Genomic DNA, 23,913 nt, shown 5'->3' with positions numbered 1-23,913 from the left:
AGGTAAATAAATGGCACACTCATTTTCCTGTAGACTTATTCAAACATTTATTCAAAAAAGTAACATCATAACTTATAGATATACACGATTCATACATTATAGTTATTAGATTCTAAATTTATACAAATCAGCTTGCAGCTTTTGATATTTTCCATTTAAGAATAATTATTATTCATTTGTTTTTTTTGTGTAGTTTGCTGTCCAGAAAGATGCATCATCGCATGAAGATAAAATTAACAGTAGAACTATTTTTAAGATTCATCTGTCTCTACACCAATGTGGCAGTAGCTGAAAAAAAGTATTTTTTAGCAAACATTACGATAAAATAAGTTGACTAATACATTATAATATTGGTATATACTTCATTGGACCATATTCTCACATTTTCTTGGACGAATGCATATCAGATTAGAACAAACATAAATATCGTCATTAATTAATTGAAATTCATTCAATTAAAATCAATGTAAGAGCTCATTTTCTGCATTAGGACTGAAATAACAATAATTGAGTTACTAGTATCACTGAATCACTCTAGTAAGGTAGTCGTATTTCGAAAAAAAATAAAGAAGGTAGATATTTTTATTATATCATGAGGAACATCTATATTGATTATGATAATATTCAATGAACTGCTTTTCCAATATCAATTCATAAGTATTTTTTTCCTTTGAGAAATTACTTCCAAACTTTGAATTCATTCATCTATTGATTAATTTTTACAGATCACTTTATTTCAATAAAAGCAATAAATTTTTATCAGCCCTATATTTTTAGACAAATATACTTTTATACCTTCGGCTTATATCTTTTACGTAGGTACGGCATAAATAATTTATTAAAATGATAAAGGTATGACTGTAATAGTTACCTGGTGGCATGTTGATGACTGCAGTGAGAAGTAATCGAGATGCAAACACCAGCACTTGAAGAGGGCTGGCAACTCCCAGCTCACACGTCACTAGTGTTTCCAGGCTTACAGTCAATCCAGGAACCAGCATTGGCACCTGCACAAATTCAACCTTATAATCTCATCATTATTTCCAATCAAAATACAAAAAAGAAAACTTGTTTCAAAATAGAACATATTTCAAGTTTCGAGTAGCAAAAAAGAAAGAGCCAAATATATAATACATGCTATTCAATTACTATTGATTGATTAGTTAAGACTGAGCCAATTTGGTCTAATATACGGACATAATAATCGCATTGAGAACCCCTTTTGCTTCCATAGTACAATTTGCTTATACATTGTAAAAACTCATTGATTGAAGATCTAATTCCAAGCAGACTCAATAATTTGTTGTAATGACATTAGCAATCATGAAAGCCTCTTTGAAACATTTTCCAATTATTATAATCTTATAGAGAGAGTGATTGATATCGAATCAAGACCATGATTGAGAGTAACAATTGTTGCCGATGTTCTTAATGGAGTTTTTATCCATTTTACCTAATTCATCTTTTTTAGTAAAATCTTGAGGAACCTTGATTCTTTTAGAAGTATTTAGGAAACGTCTTAGTATCTCCAATTTGTTTTTTATTCTCAATTATCACAGAATGCCATTCCATGAGTACAGAAAAGGTTATTGCAGTCCAAGAAAATGAGAATGCGAGCAATCAAGTCTTGAAGAACTTATATGTATATGAAACTTGCTTTAGTATGATAAAACAAAGAACCTGGCGAACTCGATCAAGTTGATGGATAAGTCTGTATCATGATTATGCTCTTAAAGTGTAAGAAATATTTCAAAAACACAAAAAAATAAAGAGTAAATATTCCAACAGAATGGAAAATTACAATGTTTCAATGAAAATGTAAATATATCTAAATAATACTTACTGGAATATAGGTTTTATGGATGGTATATAACTTGGGGTCGTACAAGAATGTGACCGCTAAACCAGCAGGAACATAGTCTGAAGCCAGGTTTTCAAGGAATAACTGGATTTTAAGTCGTGGCCCCAATCCAAGAACCTGGAAGAATATGCGTCAAAAACTTCAATTCTTCAAAGATCGAAGAAGACTGAGGAGAATTTTTATAAGAAGCAGATTGAACAATGTCCATATTACGTGAAAAATATTTCACTAATCACTATATCCAATTAAGTTTCACTATCATTAAATAAAATTGTATATGGTATCTTCAAAAGTAAAGTCACTTATACTTTGAATTGAGGTAGTATCAGATCAAATTTAATTGTAAATGTGCAAATTAATGACTTATTATTATTGTTGTTTGGTGCGAACTGTAGAGTGAAAATTGTGCATTTCATTTTGACTGATCATTGATGTTCAGCGCACCAACCTGAGCAGTAAGCTTTAATGATTCTCTCTCACAAACCGACGTGCTCCGTAGACCGTTCAAGTAAGCCTCACTCACACTCACACCAAGATCAAGCCACGCTTTTTGAAACCAGTTGTGCATTTCTAGAATCAATCAACATCAATGAAAATCTACCTCTTTTGAATGCTGATCGAAATTTAAACTAGCAATATATTCAATAAATTAATTATTTTTTTCTTGTGAAAATTTGAATGTTGTTAGAAATACAGACATTCTTATAAGCAATAAATATTCTATAGAATGCATAATAATTTGTAAAATATACGATATACAATATTATACAAATGTATTTGTTTTATTTTACTATTCGTATTTTTTATATTATATAGTCTCTAGACTTGTATAAAGATTTGATAAAAGAGTAATAAGTAGAATATATATATAAAATGATTAATTGTTGAAAGTTTCATTGTAAGTCCTTAACATCTTCTTCTATGTTCTTTTTCTGCATTTTTCTAATATTATACCTATATTATTTATATATTTTTTGCTGTTATCTGTTTTTCTATGTTATTTTAAAGTAAATTGGTGTTGTACCGTTGGAAGTTGAATAAATAAATAATAAATAAATAATAAATAAATAAATAAATAAATAAATAAATAAATAAATAAATAAATAATAAATAAATAAATAAATAAATAAATAAATAATAAATAAATAATAAATAAATAAATAAATAAATAAATAAATAAATAAATAAATAAATAAATAAATAAATAATAAATAAATAAATAAATAATAAATAATAAATAATAAATAAATAAAAAATAAATAAATAAAAATAAATAAATAAATAAATAAATAAATAAATAAATAAAAATAAATAAATAAATAAATAAATAAATAATAATAAATAATAAATAAATAAATAAATAAATAAATAAATAAATAAATAAATAAAAAATAAATAAATAAATAAACATCTAGAATATGATGGTGATTAAGAGAAAACATTGGAATACAATCTTAAAACAACTAATCTAGATCATCGGATGAATTTAGAACAATAGATCAAAAATTGAGTGGTTTCCGAACCCACTGTTTCTGGTAGGTAGAGAATTATTTTATTATTAGAGTTTTGAATTTTATGACGATGATTAATTGCATCAATGAGCAATATAAAGATCACGTAAAATTAATATACAGCATATATTTCTTTAATAATTTCAAATAACTTTGCAATATTACCTAATCCACTAAATTATTATTATTGATTAATAATGTTTTAATTAATTACGTCTAGAAATATAATTCTTCTACTGACCACGACATTGATCCCGTTCCCTCAGAGTTTGTTCAACGAACAGCCTGGTCTTCTTTGGGACAAGAAGTTTAATATTATGGGGCTGACCTCCGGAGATCATTGGTGCTTTCTCACCGTTACCAAAGTTTGCTGTTCTTTTCAAAAGCTTCACTGACAACGCTCCACCTAAAATAGTTCAACACAATAGAATTAGATGCAAATTTACATTGCTGTATGTCATGAAAAATGTTAGGAGCTGATATTATTAACAAGTGTTGAATCAACAAAATATTGTAAAAAAATTACACTCTCCAACTGCATCAGTAGATTGAGACTCTATATTCTATTATATAAACTAGGACAAAACTGGCTTATAGGAGTAGGAAATTACTATGGAATAGGAAATTCACGAATAATGCATCATCACGATTGAACTACTGGACTGATTAACTTGAAATTTTACAAATAGATTCTTAATTCACCGAGGATGGTTATAGACCCATTTCAATTCTTCAAGATTCCATTATTACGACAAGTTTTTAGTTTTTAAAGTTATTTATCAGTCCCTTGCGGAGCATGGGTTACCTACTAGTTTCCAATAAACTTGACTAGCTCACAGATTAATGCTATTCTATTCCATAAAAGGTAATTAAACATAAATTTAATTAAAAAGACTCTTAAAACGACTAATATTGACAACATAATTTAACAGCTAATTTTTCTTATACTGTACTACAGTTTTTATCTAGTTCAACTTATAATAGATTGAATTAATCTCTCAAGTGAAACATACCAGACGTGGTGAATGATGATTTTTGTGCGTGCATACTAATGAGCCATAAAAGAGATATGCGCACACACCAGCGCAAACCAAAATTACCGATTGTGAGTGCTTTAAGATTGTAATTTTGTTATGTATCAAGTTTATTTTGATCAATTTTATCGATTATTGAGAGGAAAAAGAACTAGTTATTATTCAGAAAGCACAATTATCACCTGTAGTGACCGAGCATAGTGCGTGTTCTTCTTGGCCATATCTGCCGAATACGAGTGCAGAGACCGGAGTGGGCGTGTTGAAAGAGTGCATCAGCTGAGGTCCGGAGTAGAGGAGGATGGATCCGCCAGAATCAGTCGATATCGAGACAGCCACCAAATTCAAGGCCAGTCCTTGCAGAGGCACAGAACACACATCAACCGGGGAGCCTGGCAGCGCAGTAGACCACTGCTTGATTCCCTGACAAAGGTTAATAAAATTTATAATCAAGCTTTCATTTGACTTATTGTAGGTTTTGTTAACTGTTGAAAAAACTTGTAATTTGTCGACCAACATAATTTAATTACCTATTTTAAATGAAAAGTTATAAATAGATATCCATATTTCTCAAATCCCACTCATTACAAATGCATATTTCACTACCGTATCTAACGTATAAATAAAAATATAAATCTGAATACCCTTTTAAATTATTTTGTCACACGACATGTTTCGGCTACTAATGCCATTTTCAACAAAAGGGTACTCAGATTTATATTTTTATTTATAATAAAAGTACCCTAAAGAAAAAATACAATAAAATGCCGTATATAATTAATTATCTGAGAGATAACGTACGGTAATTCATACTAACTAAATCCAGATTCAACCGAAAAAGTAGGTTACTGTACATCAAACATACCTGAAACAATGATGATAGTACATATAGGTAGATTTATTTTGATAATTTCTCAATCGACAATATATTTATCTCTCTGAAACAGAAAAGCATGGTCTTTGCGTTATACTGGATTCAGCCCCCTATGGGTTGGGGGAACTTTGAGTCGAACATCGTACTCAAGAATGTGTTGAAAACCAGAATTTACCCACAGTATCCCTGATTGTAGTAGGAGGTGACTAAAAGGGACCCCAAGGCAATTCCAGAATTTGCCTCGCCTTAAAACCCACGAGATCTGCCCCATCAGGGCAGTTTCGGAGGGGCAAAAAGAAAACCCCAAGAGACCAGAGATGGGAGAAACTCCAGGCACAAATGTAGGTCATGAGGCCAAGTCGAGGGTAACCAGGTGCCCTAGAGGCAACTTGGTGACCCCTCCTTCAGCGGAAGGACCTACAAAGAAGCCAGGAGTGGAACTCATGTAGGTCCCTAGTTTGTGGGTGGAGAGGCCAAAACTCACCACTGCTCAAAGAAGGGCGGCCATTCAGGCAAAGCTTCTTGGGAGAGGTGAGGCTTTTGACCCTGCAGAGTTTCGGAGGGGCAAAAACAAAAACCCAAGAGACCAGAGATAAACTCCTGGTTCTTGTAAAGAATACAGGTATTGGTTTGCCTAACTTACATACTACTTGGGAACACAATTAGCTTCGGTTGACGTGTGGGGTTCTTTGAACCTTTGAATCCTTGAATCCGTCTCTTCAAATACAATAAACAATATACTGGAGCAAAGTATCATGAAAAAGAAACGTTTAAAATCTTGGTGAAGGTGGAAGAAAACTTTTGCTTGCATCATGGGACTAGAGTACTAGTAGTAAATGCACATAATGAATAAATAAAATTACTTCTTAAGATGCATACAGTCTTAAGCGTCACGTAAACGCACATTTCACTTTTCATCAGCTGATTATATCAGTATTTGATCAGAAACAGTGAGATAAAGATACATAATATGTATAGCATCAGTTAAATGCGCGTGTTCGTGGCGCTCAAGTCTGTATGCAGCTAAACATGTTTGATATTTAGTCCTTAATCAATATAGAATAGAAGGCTAAACCAATGCCAATTGGTCATGCATTCACCAATATTTTTATCAATAATACTCTTATCAAATGTGTGTATTTAAGTACTAGTATTATTTGGTGGCTAATCATGTATGGTTTTGCTTGTAATTCATTATTATAGAATATCCTTTGAACCTAAGAATAACTGACTGGATAGCTTGAGTCCTCATATATAAATGACAAAGCCTATTGTATAAACTGTGTACTTAATGACCAATAAATCTATCCTATTCTATTCTATTAATTTAGGTAAAAATAGAATAGCTCATTAGTCTCTAACTAGGTGCAATTATAATGATGAAAAAAGTATGAGCTTGATGGAGTAGATTGTATTCAGATTGGATTGAATGAATGACCTTGATGGAGTAGCAATGTAGATTGGATTGAATGAATGACCTTGATAGAGTAGCACTGTGGATTGAATTTAGATTGGATTGAATGAATGACGACCTCGATAGAGTAGCATTGTAGATTGAATTTAGATTGGATTGAATGAATGACCTTGATGGAGTAGCACTGTAGATTGCCGTCCATGGTGGCAATGGTGAATGACTGTGAGTGGAGAATGAGGCCAACCGGCTGCGACGCCAGGTGAGCCACAGGCACGGTCACGCCTGCTTTCAGCACAAATATTTTGCCGGCTCTCGACGCGAGCAGCACACGGTAGTCCACTGCGTACAGGCCCAATGCACTGATCATTGACGCCACGCACGGCACCTTGAACAAGCCACCAAAATATAATTCATTTTAAAAATAAAATTCTAAAAACAATTCACTAAAACAATTATATGAGGAACAACAGGCACAGCCCAAAACTAATCCTTAAGCTATTGAATAAAATATTCTATGATATATCTTGTGTTCTAATATAACTTGTTACTTGTTTTGATATGTCATACATACTATTGAGCTATGGGCGTGATTGTGCAGTGCTTTTATTGTTCTCTACCAGCATACAGGATTTATTATATGTATTTTGTAGATTGTATATTTGTTTGTCTCAGGTGAGGAAGACATTTTATCGATTAAAGGATAAAACCGGCTGGAATCAATGTCGAGATACGGTTCAGGTGGAGATTGAAGGAGTTGACTACAGCTGCACCCTACACCCTGCACCCCATGGAAGAGTGTTTCCGCTTGTTTTAATGATTAATTATTCGGCTTTGACTTCTTGAACTTGATCTTGATGTGTTCAATTATATAGAGACTAATATTTAATAAAACTTTTCTATTACTCTAAACTATTATAAAGTGTTTTATTATCTTTTATTCTATCTTCTGTTCTATATCTTGTTACCGTACTTGTTTTGACATGTCACCATACTACCGAGCTATGCGTGATTGTGTAGTGCTTTTACTGTGATGCAATAAATTCTATTCTTTTCTAATTAATGATTTAGTTCTCTTTTTAGTGTTAAATTATAATTGTATTGATTGCATAAGTTACTTATTGTATTGCAATCATAATTAATTTTGATGTATTGTAGGAAACATCTTCACAATCACTAATAAGTATTGCCAATTTTAGTCTTATTCATTGTGAATATCAGCAAAACCAACATTAATAAAACCTTCTCTAAAACATAAACCATTTTATTCAAATCTTGTACAAATTTCCATCATAATTTTTATTTCTTGAAACATTGAAAGAAATCGATTTCCATAATAGCTGGGTGAATCAAGGTGAAGTTCATTCAAATATTAAATTAAAATGCAATAAACTTTGCACCTAATCAATAGATTTTTAAGTTTAACTGACATGACAATAATTATTTTACGGTGAAATAAAAAAAAATGTCAGTTTCACAACATATCAGTAAAGTGTCTCCAGTGTAAATTTTAATGTATTACGCCTAATCAAAGTGCTTTGATTTTTCGTTTAGAAATAACAATACTGTAACTTGAAAACAATATACAAATTCGAAAACATGTACATAATTTAAGAATAAATATAAATAATATTTATTGAAATTGAGTACTCCATAATTTACCGGAAATTTGTCCATTATCACAAAGGCTTCCGGATCCAAGATGAATACTTGATAATTTTCTGTCGCCAAAATTATGCAGGAGACTGACTTTTCATCTGATAAGGACTTCTTTATGGCAGTCATACATGTTATCACAGTCTGAAAAAGTGTTGAAATTGGATTTCATAAACTGAGTTATCAGCATTTAAATATGTTACTGCATTTATGAAGATTCCCAAGTTGTGATAGCCATAACAATAATATATAATATTGTATTATTAAATTTGATTTTGATATAGTACCTATATCATGAAACTCCAAGATTTTAGATTGAAATGATGAATGATCATTGGATGATCATAGAGAACAGATCAGTCATAAACTATGATCTATGACCATACTCTCAATGCTTACTGAATTATTCTTCTTTGATAGACCAATTCTTCGATAGACCAATCTTTTTTGTGAGCAAGGCACAAAAAGGCAACTACAGTATTACGTTTAGTAGTTCTGGTAATAGAGATTTCAATATTAATCGTCATTTGACAAATACCTTAAGACATTATAGACTACTGCTTTCTAGTTCTTCTAAAGATGTCTTCAGCGATAAGTAGAATCCTAACATATTTCTCCAAAATTGAACAATCATTCTTATTCATTCTATTTATATTCAAATTAAAATTAAGTTTGTGAGTTCTGGTAATAGAGATTTCAATATTAATCGTCATTTGACAAATACCTAAAGACATTATACTGCTTTCTAGTTCTTCTGAAAAAGGCTTCAGTGATATGTTGAATCCTAACATATTTCTCCAAAATTTAACAATCATTCTTATTCATTCTATTTTTATTTAAAACTTGTCAATTTTCGAAATAAACATCCTTCATTTAACAAGTTTATTTTTGAACAGAATCCTTTAGATTTGTATAACGTTATTCGCATGACAACCAGCAATAATTACTTGTTTCTTAATGGAGTGATGTCGGTTCTTGTGCAGGAACTCATCGCGCAGGTTCGGCTCGAGAGCCAGCAACGCTTGTGACGGAGCGCTGAGATTGGAGTAGCCGATCTCGTCAGACAGCTCCTGCAGCAGACGCACCATCTGGCTGGTCTGACTCTTCTGCCGCCACAGGTCCGCCTCCAGGCTCGAGGCCTCCATTGACGGCATGCAGAACTTGAAGTAAGGCCGGCAGTTCCTGTACACCAGAACGTGGCAGCCACATGAAACTGCCAAACCTGCAATCACAACAAAACTATTCTGTATTATTTAAAATCGAAAGAGTAAAGTGCAAGTGCCGGTTGCACAACAACCGGTTAAATTTTAACCGTGATTAATTCTACCAGAACCAATTTTTTTCAAAAACGCCTTCTCTGATTGATTATCGTGAAATTAATCACAGTTAAAATTTAACCGGCTGTTGTACAACCGGGCCCGAGAGATATTACTTTTAACATGGGAAGGGGAACCCGATTTCTCCTTCCACAGTTTGTAGCATGGATAGAGTAGTGGAGAGGAGTAAGCATGCTGCGCACAATTGGATACTAACACAAAAGTAAGGAGACTGCTGTAAGGTAGTGGGTGTGATTAGTGACGGAAAGAGCATAGGGCCTCTCTGTCTTCGACAGAGAGCCCTATAAGGAGTAATATATCTCGGACTTTAAAGTGTCCCTAGAATCGAAATCATAAGAGAGATGGTAGAGAAAGAAACCTTGTTGCGATGATAAAGTTAATTTGATTCAGTTTTAGAAATCAAAACTATGTCAAACATGTATTTCTTTCGATTTTATGTTGAATAATAACAGTAATAAATAAGAAAGAAATAATAAATAAGTTATGAATTTTTTATTTCTTACTCATTTTTTTCAGTATATTACCGTAATGATTATATGATTGCGTTGTGAATGCAATAGTTTTTGGCAAATGTACAGCATGGAATTATGTAGCGATTCAGTCAAGAATGGCATTTGTTAGTTGATTGAAGACAATGTAAAAGCACTCCAGTAAGTTCTGTTCTCAATGGCATATAATTACAAATTATATTACATATGATTTCTTTCTTCAAAAGATAGGAGATGCTTTAAAATTAATAATAGCTTCAAATTATTTTTCCTTTTACTATAAATTCATTTATTCATAAAAACACTTTATTCACATGGGCTACTTTTTAATTAAAAACTTCACTTTTTAACCTGACGATGGTGTGATCACCAAAACTAGTTGTTGAACTATTTCAAAGTTCTTTTAAAAATAAAGGGTGCTTTGAGATTTTTTTATATTGTTTCATTTATTTATTTATTTCATTGACAATCACAAATCATAATAAAAATATAATATGATTGGGAGAAGACAACAGGCATAGCCCAAAACTGTCTTCTCCCAATTTTTTACAAATAAAAGTTTCAAAAAAGAATGAGTTTATAATTTCTTTAATTATTAAGATATACTTAATTGAAGATCAGTATAGGCGTACCTGGAATTCTTGGCTCATTAGTGTCTGTATAAATTGAAACAACGGCTGAGGGGAAATCCAAGAGAACGATTTCTGATGCCATTGAAGTTCCTCGGTATACCTTGTTTAGAAAAAAATCAATAAATAATTATTCACCATACATACAGTGATAAGTACTTATGTACTTGTCTTATTTCTTATTATCATCATCTTTTGAGTACTACAAAATTACATACATTCACTGTGATAGTACTAGTTGACAGCGTTTAGTAATATATGGAATCTAGAGGTTATTAATATTGGAGAAAATGCTAATGAAAAATTAAAAGATTTTTCTAAACATTTTCTAGCCAATTTAGCTATTTTTTACATTATATACATATCATTATCAATATATTATTTTTTATCATCATCGTCTGAATATTAATTTCTAACTCGATGGAGTGAAGTAGCCCTAGTGATAATTGAAGATTCTAATAAGCTTCATGTGAACAATTATTAAATAAAAAAACTGCAGATATTATTTTAGAGACCAGTTTTGGAATTTACATGGATTTCCTAAATAAAAGTTTTACAAAATCAAAAATATAGAAAAATAAAATTTCGTAAATGACATTATTATATTTTATATATTATATAGCTTCGCTCGCCTGCATTTTTCATTTGAGCATTTTTATCATATGTTAGGACGATCCAGTCGGGGGTCCAGACTAAACGTCTGGCTTAACGGATATGGCGAGCGAAGCGAGCCTGACGGCTAGTAATATAATATTCCCAGGAATAGCTCTGATTAAAGTAGCAGTGCTCAATCAATTTTTCCGCGATAAATGCATTTCAATCTTCAACTTGGTGCCAACCTAACAATGTCAACTCAACTTAATGAGTTAATGAGATGGTCGGTGTCTAGCTGTGGAGGCGGAAGGTTGTGCTCGGAGCTCAGATAAGATAACTGTTTCGTTCTTTTCGTTGCTTGTAGAATTCTAGTTGATCTGTCTTACCTAATTACTAAATTAAATTTTATTTTTTAACTCCATAGTAATTTTCATTGTAGTAACTTTTCATTTAATATCTGATAGTGCCTATAATTAACTTAAATAATTAGAAATTGAAATATAACCGATAAAAATAATTGTAGAGACTTAATTTTGTTGAAATTATAACCTATTAATTGTTTTAACTAATCTACACCTAATTCCAATAATTTTTTAGTTTATAATAATACTTTTCAAAATACTTATATACTCCTTTATATTTAATTACTCAATACTTTCGAGTTTTATAATATACAATTGATTAAATAAAAAAGACTAAATTTTAAAAATAAATATAACTTTTTGATAGATTCAATATTAATTTGTGGACTATAAATACCGTAATCAATACTCTATTAAATTATTTATATTCTCCAATACAATAATTCTTCTATAAAACTCTTATTTCCGGCAGTTATAGTTAATTCTTTGATTTTTTTAAACTTAATAATTCAAATAAGAGTAAAACAGTAAAACGTACTTTTGCCCTTGCGATTTGGATCAATTTTTAGTCTATATCACAGTATTTCCTCTTAATTTTTAAATAGTGAACTTTTCGTTTCGAGGAGAGAGATTCTAAATTGAATAAATTTTATCAGTTTTACGTTTTCAACAGAGGTTGTGTGGCAGATAAGAACGTTATTCCGTAGCTGTTTCTGGCAAGCGTTGTGCAGAGGTGTGAGTAATTGTAAACCCTGTACGGCCTTGTTTGGAGCATTTTTCGCGCTTGTCCTGGGGGTGGACGGGATACGCCCGAAGTGCACACGGAATATTTAGAACGAGCCACTTAGTTTTTTCTGCCTTGAAGCGAAACGTGAACTAATCTTTTCTCTCATTTCTTTAATTAATAAATACTTGCAATTAATAAATTTTGAATAATTAATAAACCTTAAATTTCAAACTTTTATTTTCTCAATTCTTTTTTATAACTTTCCGACTTTCTTCTAATCAGTTCAGACACAGGAATTGGCTCGAGTGGCTTATCTCTGTTCGTTTTGTTTTGACCTTCTGCATCCGAGGGCGGCTTATCAAACTTTGATAGATTCCGATCTCTAGATAATTAATTGTTGTGAGAAACTATTTTGACGGAAAATACGAAAATTAATACTTTTGATTTGATATTGCTCATATTATTTTATTGTTACCGTACCCTTCATATTGATTGATGCCGGATTAATAAATTGTTGGTAAATGGGTTTTGTTGGTGTCTCACTTATTTGTATTTGATTGCATTTGCCTTCTTCCTTAAATAATTATTAAGAATATACTAATCTAGTGTTGTAGGCTAATCTCTGTGTGAATCTCCTTTGTCTTATTAATTCATTTTGTAATATAAATACATATATATTTTTGGCACATTTATTTCAATATAAACTTGGATATATATGAGGTATTAAATTGTGTGACCTGTCCAAAGAATGGATACCCCCGGCAAAGAAATTAAATTGCCCTCTTTCAAATTTGTCGACGGGAAAGGTGGTAGTCAGTACTTGATAGTGAATGGTTTTAAGTTTAGAGAAATAAGACAACTGAGATTGAGTGGATTGTTTTCCTTTCGATGCACTGTTTGTTCAAGCTCTCTCAAGATGGATCCAACCAAAACACAGATAGTGGAGTTGAAGGAGAATCATAATCACTCTGTTCATCAGAATGTCGCAACTCCCAACAAAATCCCCTTAGATATGAATTCCACACTTGATACAAATGATAGTTTAATTGAAATAGACGGTTCTACTGTAAGGGATGAGAATAGTTTAGCAGTAGACCCACCCACTGAGATCATTAATAGTGGTAATTGCAATGTAGACACCGAGGAGCTGAGTGATGTGAATAGGACTGATAAGGTTTTAAGGAATAATTCTAATGAATTGAAACAATTAATGGAATTCAAAATTACGGCTACCGAGTTGCTAGCTAAGATGAAAATCACTATTGAGGTATTAGAGGCTGACAATAAGGTCATTAGAAACGAAAATCTAGTTTTACAATCTAAATTGAATGAGTATGTAAATTTCTATTCTCCTGGTCATGTTGAACATGAGAATATGGATCTGGCTAACGATAGTAGTAGTTTTATTCATGTAAATTCTTTTCAAGCGCTTGATGAATCAGCTGACACTCACTTGATCGAAACTAAAAACCTCAAGTCACCAAATAATCGAAATTCTAATAAGTACTCTCGTGCCCAAAATAGAATAAAAAAACAAACTAGAATTCCTGAAAATAATTCAATCACAATGAAGAAGATTGACCACAAAATTACAAAATCGAAGAAATTGACAAATAAAAAAAGACTGTTGATAATGGCTGATAGTCATGGTAGGGATCTTGGTTGGGATCTGAATAATGACTTAGGTGAATATGGTTATGAGGTGTCTGTGATCGCAAGACCGGGTGCTAATTTCAATACAGTGACACGTGATATTGCTAACTTCACGAAAGATTTTGATTTCAATGACAGGGTGGTTGTACTTGCTGGAGCCAATGATGTAATTAATAGTACTAATCAACCGACTGAAGTTGACTTGCAGCCTATTGTAGAAATCTCGAAATATACAAAGGTGTCTATATCAACAGTGCCTTATAGATACGATAAGCCTCTTATGAACGTTAATGTGAAGAAATTGAACTCATGGCTATCTGAACAGATTTCTAATGCTGACTGTTTGGATCTATTGGACCTTGCGCACTTCGAAATAGATGATTACACACGACATGGCCTTCATTTGAATAAGGTAAGAGGAAAGGCAAAACTCCGTAAATACATAAAAAATCATCTGATAGGAGGTGCACAAACCATCAGTAGTACGGAAAACCTAAGTAACGAAAAAAATTGCAGAATTAATACAGTAGTTACTAAAAATATCCCAGTTTTGTGTAGTAATGATAGGGATCATTTTTTATAGGTTGCGAAATCTTCCATGTCAATTGTCAGGGATTATCAAATTCCAAATTAGAGTTAGAAGTTATGATGTCCTGTAAAACTTGGAATAATGACGTACTATGTTTAACCGAACATTGGTTGCGAGATTTCGAATTAAGTATGCTCTCATCATTGCCCGACTATAGATTGGTTGCTCACTTTAGTAGGAGAATAAAAGTACGTGGTGGCTCTTGCATATTTATTCGAGAACAATCTATTGATAGTTGCAAGGTCCGAAATGACTTGGGTTTGATGGCACTGGAAAGTGTATTTGAAATTTCAGCAGTAGAAATGAAACTGAAAACTATGCCGCTAAAAATGATAGTCCTTTGTGTATATAGAGCGCCAAACTCTAACTGCGATGATTTTATTGAACTACTAAGAAACGTTCTCTCTAAAGTTAATAAAGAAAATCGTAAATTAGTATGCATTTGTGGAGACTTTAATATAGATTATTGTAAAGACGACAAAAACAAAAATATATTAAAAAACCTGATATCAACATTTAACTTGAATAAAGTAACCAACGGTCCTACTAGAATAACTTCAAGCACGTCTAGTGAATTAGACTATATAATAACAAACTATGCACCGACCCTATGTAGAAGCGAGACAATTCCTTGTTCATTTTCAGACCATGAGGGTAGCAGTGTTAAATTTCTTGTTAACGATCCTAAATATATAGTCCCACCTGATAAAGTAACTAGTAAAGTCTGTAAAGGTAATGAAGAAAAAAAGATTTTACGTGTCATTAACAAAACTAATATTGAACTCTTAAATCACGGACTGGCAAATGAAAATTGGAATACCGTCTATTATAGTAGAAACGTTGAAGATATGTACAACAACTTTTTATCCACTTACATAAATCATTGTAATAGCTCTGTTCCGGAAAGACCAGCAAAAATTATAAAAAAAAGACAGCTATCATGGATAACGCAGGGCATAAAAGTATCTGGAGAAAAGTTGAAAACAATGAATTCTCTACTAAAGAACCCAATTATGAGAGATTCAATGATCCATATTATCTCTGAAAATGGTATACGATATTTTAGCTTTACATCCTATTATAAAGTATATAAGAGTATTTACAGGAAGGTTTTGAAAACAGCCAAAAAAATAGCTGCCAATAAGTATATTTATAGTTCTAGTAACCAAACAAAAGCCATTTGGACATTAGTCAGAAATGAAACATGTAAGAGTAAAATTAATAAATCAGAGACTATTATAGCTACCGATACTGGGATTGTAAAAACTGGAAAAGAAGCTGCTGACCTCTTGAATAGATATTTCATAAATACGCCATTATCTATCCAGAGAGAGATAACACAGCATAATAATATTAACTTCCGAAATTTTTTAGATGTTAACACTTCCCGTACCAATAGTTTAAAACTAAATTCTTTCGATCCATTGACCTCTGAAGAGCTTCAGGAAACAATAAAGTCATTGAAAAATAAAAAGGGAATAATGTCCTTCCTGAAAACTATCGTCCTGTTGCTAATCCTCCTGTTTTTTCAAAAATTTTCGAATATGTAATATTGAGGCGATTAAGGAAGTATTTGAATAGGGTTGGTTTGCTGTCTCCCAAACAATTTGGTTTCAGGCCGGGATTTTCTATAAATGATGCTGTTTTTTCTTTGATGAATGAGGTGCTGACTTCGGTGGATAGTAGATCAAAAGTTTGTGGCGTTATAGCCGATTTATCAAAGGCGTTCGACCTTGTAAATGAGGAAATTCTATTGGAAAAGCTCAAATTTTATGGTTTTCAGGGTCCGGTTTTGAAATGGTTCAAGTCATATTTTGAAGATAGATATCAGAGGGTCGTTATTGAATCTCACCCAAGTATATACAAATCTAAATGGTTAAAAACAAGAAGCGGAGTACCTCAGGGAACCGTGTTAGGTCCTTTGCTATTTTTACTTTACATTAATGATTTGCCTTCTCATCTAGATCCAGCTCACTGCGTTTTGTATGCGGACGATGTCAGTATTCTACTAAAAAATGATAGTCAATCTAATATGGACTTACAATGCCAGGAAGCTCTTCTCAAATTGGATAATTGGCTAGCTGCAAATATGCTGAGCTTAAATTATAGTAAAACCAAAGAAATCCCTTTCAGGACGTCAAGAGGGGCTAATTTAAGGATTGGGAACCGCGACATAGAGTGTGTTAGAGACATAAAAGTACTTGGGATAGTTGTAGATTCAGATATTTCATGGAAACCACATTTGGAACACTTAAAAGGTAAACTTAGCTCTGCAATTTTTGCTATCAGAAATTTAAAATCATTGCTTAAAAAAGAAACGCTCAGACAGGTTTACTTTTCATTATTTCACTCCCTTTTGACATTTGGCATAGTTTTCTGGGGAAATTCAAGTGATGTTATTCAAATATTCAGACTACAGAAATGGGCACTGAGAGTAATGTCGGGAGAAACAAGACGAACTAGTTGCAGGCCTATTTTTAAGGAATTAAAAATCCTTCGCTCGCCTGCATTTTTCATTTGAGCATTTTTATCATATGTTAGAACAATCCAGTCGGGGGTCCAGACTAAACGTCTGGCTAAACGGATATGGCGAGCTAAGCGAGCCTGACGGCTAGTAATATAATATTCCCAGGATTGAAGTAGCAGTGGCCAATCAATTTTTCCGCGATAAATGCATTTAAATCTTCAACCTGGTGCCAACCTAACAAAGTCAACTCAACTTAATGCCAACCTGACAAAATTATTAATTTAGTTGCCAGTTAACAACTGTTTCGAAGTGGTACTCTATCTAGATTATAGTTCTATAGTAACATATGATATGGAAATTTCAATTATAATTAAGAGATTGGGAGAAGAAGAATATACATGCTAAAAGACGAACTTTAAACCCTTAAAAACAACCCTTATAGTTAAAATATTGTCAAAAGATTTCTTAGTGCGCCTCTAAAGGGCCAATTGAACATACCTACCAAATTTGAACGTTTTTGGTCCGGTAGATTTTTAGTTATGCGAGTGAGTGAGTGAGTGAGTGAGTGAGTGAGTGAGTGAGTGAGTCAGTCAGTCAGTCAGTGAGTGAGTGCCATTTCGCTTTTATATATATAGATGGCTTAATCAAGTCACACCTTTTTCAACAAATTTGTTACTTTGGAAGGAGCTAGAGTTCTGATCTTATTCTAATCAACAATAATCAAACAATTATACTTGCAAATTATACTCACTTTAAGTTTGACATGGCCAGATCCCGTTCCATGATCAGCTAGTATCAACTTGTATTCATTGTCGCCGTTTAGATCACCCAGTGTGAGGCATGAGCTGAAAGTCCGAATTTCCGCCTTTGGGTCAGAGTAAGCATCTATCCACGGTTGCTGCATATTCAGGCTATTTCTGGAGGTAAACATAGAAAATGTTCAAGTAAATTCCATTCTATATTCTCGATTTTTACAAATCAGAATCCATTAGACCTATCCGTATTTCTACATTTTCCATAATATACCAATGTAATTTAATAATGTAGTTAATTGAATCTATATACGTTTTAAAAATAATAATTGACAAACAATCCAAAGTTTCAAGTGTTGAGAAAAACGGAAGAACGAAGGGCTTGATCATTATAAAATCATACATTTAATATACAAATATTATTTTCAATTTAAGATTATAATATGAGTTACATGTAATGAAAATAATATTAAGATCTTATTAGAAAAAATCAACGTTATCCTAATATTTTATTAAGCATTTGATTTATTCAAATATTATGGAAACAGTTCACACTTATAATCTACGTGTAGCCTAAGTGAGAAAGAGAAATAAAATATAAACTCACCTCAATGAAGTCATTCCCTAAAACCATCAAGAGTCATAAAGGGGTACAAATATTGATACCACTTCAAAGAACACATTAAATGAAATAATACAAAACAGTAGGCCTAATTATATCTAATCTGTGATTTGCAAAGCGGTTTTGCAAGTCGTTGTATTTATATGAAAATCGGCACAGTAAAACTACCTATATAGAAATAAGTCCTGAATAGAAAAAAACATGTTAAAATGTCATTAGCTTACGGTACACTATTATAGATGTATAGAGAATACCAATCTGTGATTTTTGTAAAAGAAAATAGAGTGTCTAATATTTAGAATAACAGAGAAAATTCAATTTAAACTGATCCATGGTAAGTGGACAACTTTTGAAAAACTAAACAATAAATCAACAACAATGAACGATCGGCCAACAAAGACTACTTGCCAGAGTACTATCCATTCTCCATGCAAGCGGCGTCCAAGTGACATCAGTGACCGTTGCCATGGAAACGAAACCAACACAAACTAATCCAGATGTTGATCAGCTGCTAGAAGTTTAGCGCCATGTGATCACCAGTAGCAGCATTTTCAAAGCTCTGCCCACTTATTTCTCGCTAAAAGAGATTTTTTAGGGCCATATATTGAGAATGGGTTTTTAAACATTAACTCATCGATGAGGGATTTGTACGCGATTTGGGTCGCGGGACGAAGGGAACGGGAACAGGACAATTTCAACCACTCAAACAACACATCTTCAGAATTGCCCCTATCCCGTCATCCTCCCGCACTCATCCCTTGTTGGTGTGTTCAAGTTTTTAAAAACGAGCTTATTCAAGTAGGCTACAGTGTCTCAGTAGTGGGACACTACTGATCCCTGATCAACTTGATTAACTTGATCCCTGGATCGATTTACCCCTTCCACAACTACAATGCGTACCATAGCAATAACATTATTTGATCATCCAGCTGGGTTGTATCAAGAGATTAAGTTCTCTAAAGCCAAAAAATTATGTTGTAAATTTATCCAAATTATAATTTTTTTAAATGAGATTTTTTGAAATCGATTCTGTATAAAATTAACTTTATCCGTCTCTGAAAATCTGACAATGCTATTTCATTGAATTATTTTTGTAATTGAAGCTCTCTGTCCCATCAAGGAAAATGATGAGAACTGAGATAAATGTAAAAAGGTGCTTGGAACAGGTAGACACTGGATACACTATAGGTGGTGTACATTTGAAATATGGCCTACTTGGATTTTTCACGAATTCCAACATGATTGAACATTTGTTATACTATTTTTATACCACTCTGAAGCATCAATTTTAAAGAAACCCTCTTTACCACCCCCAGAAACAGGATACCTAATTGTTAAAATGTCTGGGAGCAGGTGAGGATACGAGTGGAAATTTGTAAATAAGAACAGTATGATTAAAAAATGAATATGTGACAAATCAATTCTTGTAGCCTATATGACCTAGGTAGTAACTAAAACTAGATCAATCGACTTCTTGTATTCCTGTCTTTGAAAAAGCGTTGTTGGAGTGCAAATTCATTGACAGCCAATATTGTGCGTGAATCATGTAGTATGAGTGGTTGTATAGCAATCAACCATCACTTTCAAGTACTTTGGATCGTCCCATATTTGCTTTGCTTCATGTTGACATACTTGAAGTACTAGGTCTGATAAAGTTAATTTGCTAAAATTCTGGAATAGGCTCTCCTAATCTATACTGATTAGGCCACAGCCTTTGAAAAGAATAGGAAGTCAAACATATAGCTTATTGATAACAGTAGTTTGAAAAGTAATAATGTTCATGGAGCATGTACATATAATTATTTCGAGATTACACGTCACAGTATTGATAGCTTTGTCACTCCACACAATAAACTCTATCAGTTTAGAATTGGATTCGACAGACGTGTGTAGACATGTAGTCTGAGTGATCTGGTATTTTAAAATGGTGAGTTCAATATCAGCAATCATTTTAATCATGTTTGGTATGAGATCACTCTTGAACTATTGACTTTTCATTGACAGTTTTCAGATTGTTGTTTATTAATAAAGTTTTTTCTTATTTTTCATTATTACTATCACTATAAAACATGTGCGTTTGTTTCTGATCATAAAGGTTGGAAAGGCTTGTTATTTAAGGCTTTATTAATTATTCGAATAAATAAGGCAAATTATTATTCGCAAAAATGACTGGAAAGTACGCCTTTACTCTGATATAAGCAAAAGTTAAGAAGGAGAAAATAATATGTAAAGTAAAACAATAATGTGAAAGAATAATGAAATAATGTGTTATTGGATGAATATTTTTTGATATTTAAATTAGCCTATAGTATTACTATAGTCTTTATAGTATTTAAAATATACTATGTATTACTATTCTAAGGTATGTAGATTCCAAAATCACTAAAATAACAAATACATTTTTTTATATTCATTATTTTCACTGCTCTTTTTTACATTCTATACAGTACATACATACATCCAGTGATGAGCAGAGATACATAATAATATAATTAGAGAAAAGGAGAAATATCCTAATTATTTTTGTTCATTAGAAGATATTTAATATAAATAAGAAAGTAGCTTATGAAGTATAAAATATCTATCAATGAAGAACGTGGAAATAAAGAATGAACTACTTTTTTGAAAATTAATAAACTAGCTGGGTAGAGAATAAAAACTATGCTACCTACTGCAATAAGTTGGAAATTTCTATTTACCTTGGAAGCATTATCTATTGATCCAATATTATCAGAGTGCATTTAACTTGTCAATATAGACACACTTATCGTACTTTGAAAATGTCTACTTGCATGAAAAATGCTACTGGTATAAAACACTAGACTTTAGAACATCAAACACTCTTTGTTTGCCATGAAATGATTTAGTGCTCTATTCTATTAATTTACTAGTACAAATAACAACTACTGGTAAAATAATAAATTTAATAATAAATTTCACTCTTTTAATGTTTAATAATTTAAAAGGACTTGTAATTAAATAATAAGCGCATTTATGAATTCAACAATAAAAAAAATATAAAAGGAAAATCAGAGTCATCTTTATTTGAAACACAACTAGTCGACGAAAAAATCCTATACAGCAAATTATTTTGAAGAAAATTACATTGAAGTTTCAAAAAGTGCATTATTTTATTTTTAATAATTGTTGTTTTCAATTCCAAATATTTTAATTGATTTTCATCATTATGATTTTTTTTCATTGATTTCTTTAAAGGGGAATCAGGTGTGCTCCAAATCAAGGACTGTGATAGTTGGAGAGCCGGATAAAAGAAGTTTCCCAGACAATCGTATAGTATCGTCAAAGGTAGGATAGTTTCAATATTTATCCCTGTTATAAGTTACACATAAAAGGCTACATTTAATATTTATTTAGAGTAGCCTATCACAAATATACAGTTCAATGTGTCAAACAGTGTCAATGTCTTTAGTTTAACAAACTAATTGACAAAATGACAGAGTAAGTTACCGTATTTTATAATTATTATTAAATTGAGTGACCAGTAGAATGAAGACACGCATAATCTTTTACAATTACTATTTACGGCTTGATAATCCTGCAGTATGGGATATTATTGGAAAGAAGAAGAATTGGTTTCAGAAACAAATCTTTTTTTCTGAATTATTTTAATATATGAATTGTGGGATTCTGTAGTTGAGATCTAATTAATTTATTTTTTCGCAAAGTAAAATAATGCCGATAAATAAAGGCTAGCCTTGGACTTTTTACCTTCACCAATGGAGACAGTTTCATATATCAGACAATCCACGCTACTATTTCAAGATTTCTTATCTTTGCTCTGATAGAAAAATAGAATAATAAATCAATTCAACAATTATATTGACTCTCAATATTTATTATGTTACTCATCTATTGATAAACTACATAGCCTTTTCCAAATATTTCAGTACACAATATGGAACTTTCTACCGATGAATTTATACGAACAGTTCAGAAGATTTGCAAACACTTGTTTTCTTGGAGTTACAATTCTGACGGTAAGTAGCCTAGGACATTATAAGATAGAAATTTCAACTAATTTTATTTTTTTAATATTTTATTTTTCTTAGAAATTTTAAATTACCTAGATAAAAATAAAACTTGAATTATAATATCTGATATGGGTGGATTCTCATAGCTTTAATGTGCTCATAACATTTTTAATTATTATAGGCTAATGCTGTGGATTCTTCCATTGCCATTCCAAACTTTCAAGTCTTTCTAATGCAAAGCATTTTTGGGAACTGGGGGCCAAGGAATCTAGTTAGAATCATAATAATCATACAAAATATGTGGCATAAATTTATGAATCTTTAGTAAACTGTTCAATTAGACCATAAATTAATATGCATCACAGTTACCAGCTACTTGAAGGACAAAGCAAACCTATAAAATATATTATAAATGTTTTTGAAAATTATAATCGTATTGTGATTATTCAATTAGTTTGTTTTCTGTTTTTCAGGTTTTGACACCAGGACCTGTAAGTCCAGTAGTATATGCACTCCCTGTTACAGTGATTGTCACAATATCAGCCGTTAAACAAGCGTATGAGGATTATTGTAGACACTATGCTGATAACAAAATCAACAAAACTTCTGTAACAGTTTTGAGAAAAAACTGTCAATTTGTAAGTATAAAAGACCAACGAATTACATGAATAAAATGCTGAGCTGTCTAATAAATGAACACAAAATATAATAAAATTGTGAAGAATGAATAGGAAATATAAGATAGGGTCTCTGGGGGGGGGGGTCTTGTCGAATAGGTTAATTCCTCTCCTTTAATTCAATAAAGAAAAATTCGAAATTGAATGAAAAATAGTGCATACATTTTGATACAAGACTAAAATAATGACAAAATTGTAGCAGAATATTCCAGAATGATATCTCTAAGGTGGATAAAAACCAATAGTTCCTGATTATTTCAATAAGTTTTCTTCAACATATTACTAGGATTTTTGTCTCAGTTTTACCACAATACCAAGTCAAATTTTATGCACAGTGTTCAAATTTTAGGCAATTATTAGTCCATTTTTAACTCGACTATGGTTTGTCAGTAATATATCACAGATTAATAAGTACAATGAAATGTACTTATGTAAACAGGTTTCATTCAAGTTGCCTATTATTGTTCGATTCATTGACTTTTATCATAATGCACAGTTGCTGATTAACTTGTAAAGAAATATTCGCATATGAATAAAACCATTTCTTTTAAATTCAGTTAAAGCCTTGTGCACACCACTGCTAATCGCATTACGACAACGGCGATAGCAAAGATTCCAACCACAGATTGAAAATTCTCTCCAACCAAAGATTTTAAACACACAGATTAAAAATTCTCCCA

The 23,913-nt window shown here is 31.8% G+C and overlaps 2 protein-coding genes across 5 annotated transcripts in view; one reads left to right on the top strand and one right to left on the bottom strand.

Moving 5' to 3' along the window:
• Positions 1-188: 188 nt before the first annotated feature.
• Positions 189-21,524, bottom strand: LOC111063672 (Bardet-Biedl syndrome 1 protein). 2 transcript variants are annotated; one of them, XM_039426788.1, is made up of 12 exons: positions 21,264-21,524; positions 17,942-18,107; positions 10,802-10,901; positions 9,292-9,566; positions 8,351-8,488; positions 6,861-7,076; positions 4,589-4,826; positions 3,614-3,778; positions 2,310-2,431; positions 1,844-1,978; positions 872-1,007; positions 189-288 (listed from the first exon to the last, which is right to left on the bottom strand). In XM_039426788.1, exons 1-12 carry the CDS (start codon positions 21,272-21,274, stop codon positions 269-271), a joined length of 1,722 nt encoding a protein of 573 aa, XP_039282722.1. In that variant the 5' UTR covers positions 21,275-21,524; the 3' UTR covers positions 189-268. The 2 variants fall into 2 exon arrangements, with proteins under 2 accessions (XP_039282722.1, XP_039282721.1); XM_039426787.1 differs by lacking the exon at positions 21,264-21,524 and adding an exon at positions 18,550-20,012.
• Positions 20,347-23,913, top strand: part of LOC111062099 (probable phospholipid-transporting ATPase IF) — a 22,425-nt gene continuing 18,858 nt past the window's right edge. For 2 of the 3 annotated variants that reach the window (XM_039426785.1, XM_039426786.1), the window contains exons 1-4: positions 20,347-20,491; positions 21,781-21,870; positions 22,473-22,562; positions 23,030-23,194. In XM_039426785.1, coding sequence (XP_039282719.1) covers positions 20,489-20,491; positions 21,781-21,870; positions 22,473-22,562; positions 23,030-23,194 — 348 coding nt within the window. In that variant the 5' untranslated portion in view covers positions 20,347-20,488. The remainder of the gene's footprint in view (positions 20,492-21,780; positions 21,871-22,472; positions 22,563-23,029; positions 23,195-23,913) is intronic. The other variant, XM_039426784.1, reaches the window with a different exon arrangement.

Source organism: Nilaparvata lugens, chromosome 4, assembly GCF_014356525.2.
Source record: "Nilaparvata lugens isolate BPH chromosome 4, ASM1435652v1, whole genome shotgun sequence".
In the NCBI taxonomy this organism is placed as follows: domain Eukaryota; kingdom Metazoa; phylum Arthropoda; class Insecta; order Hemiptera; family Delphacidae; genus Nilaparvata; species Nilaparvata lugens.
This window is presented reverse-complemented; position numbering and strand designations above follow the sequence as displayed.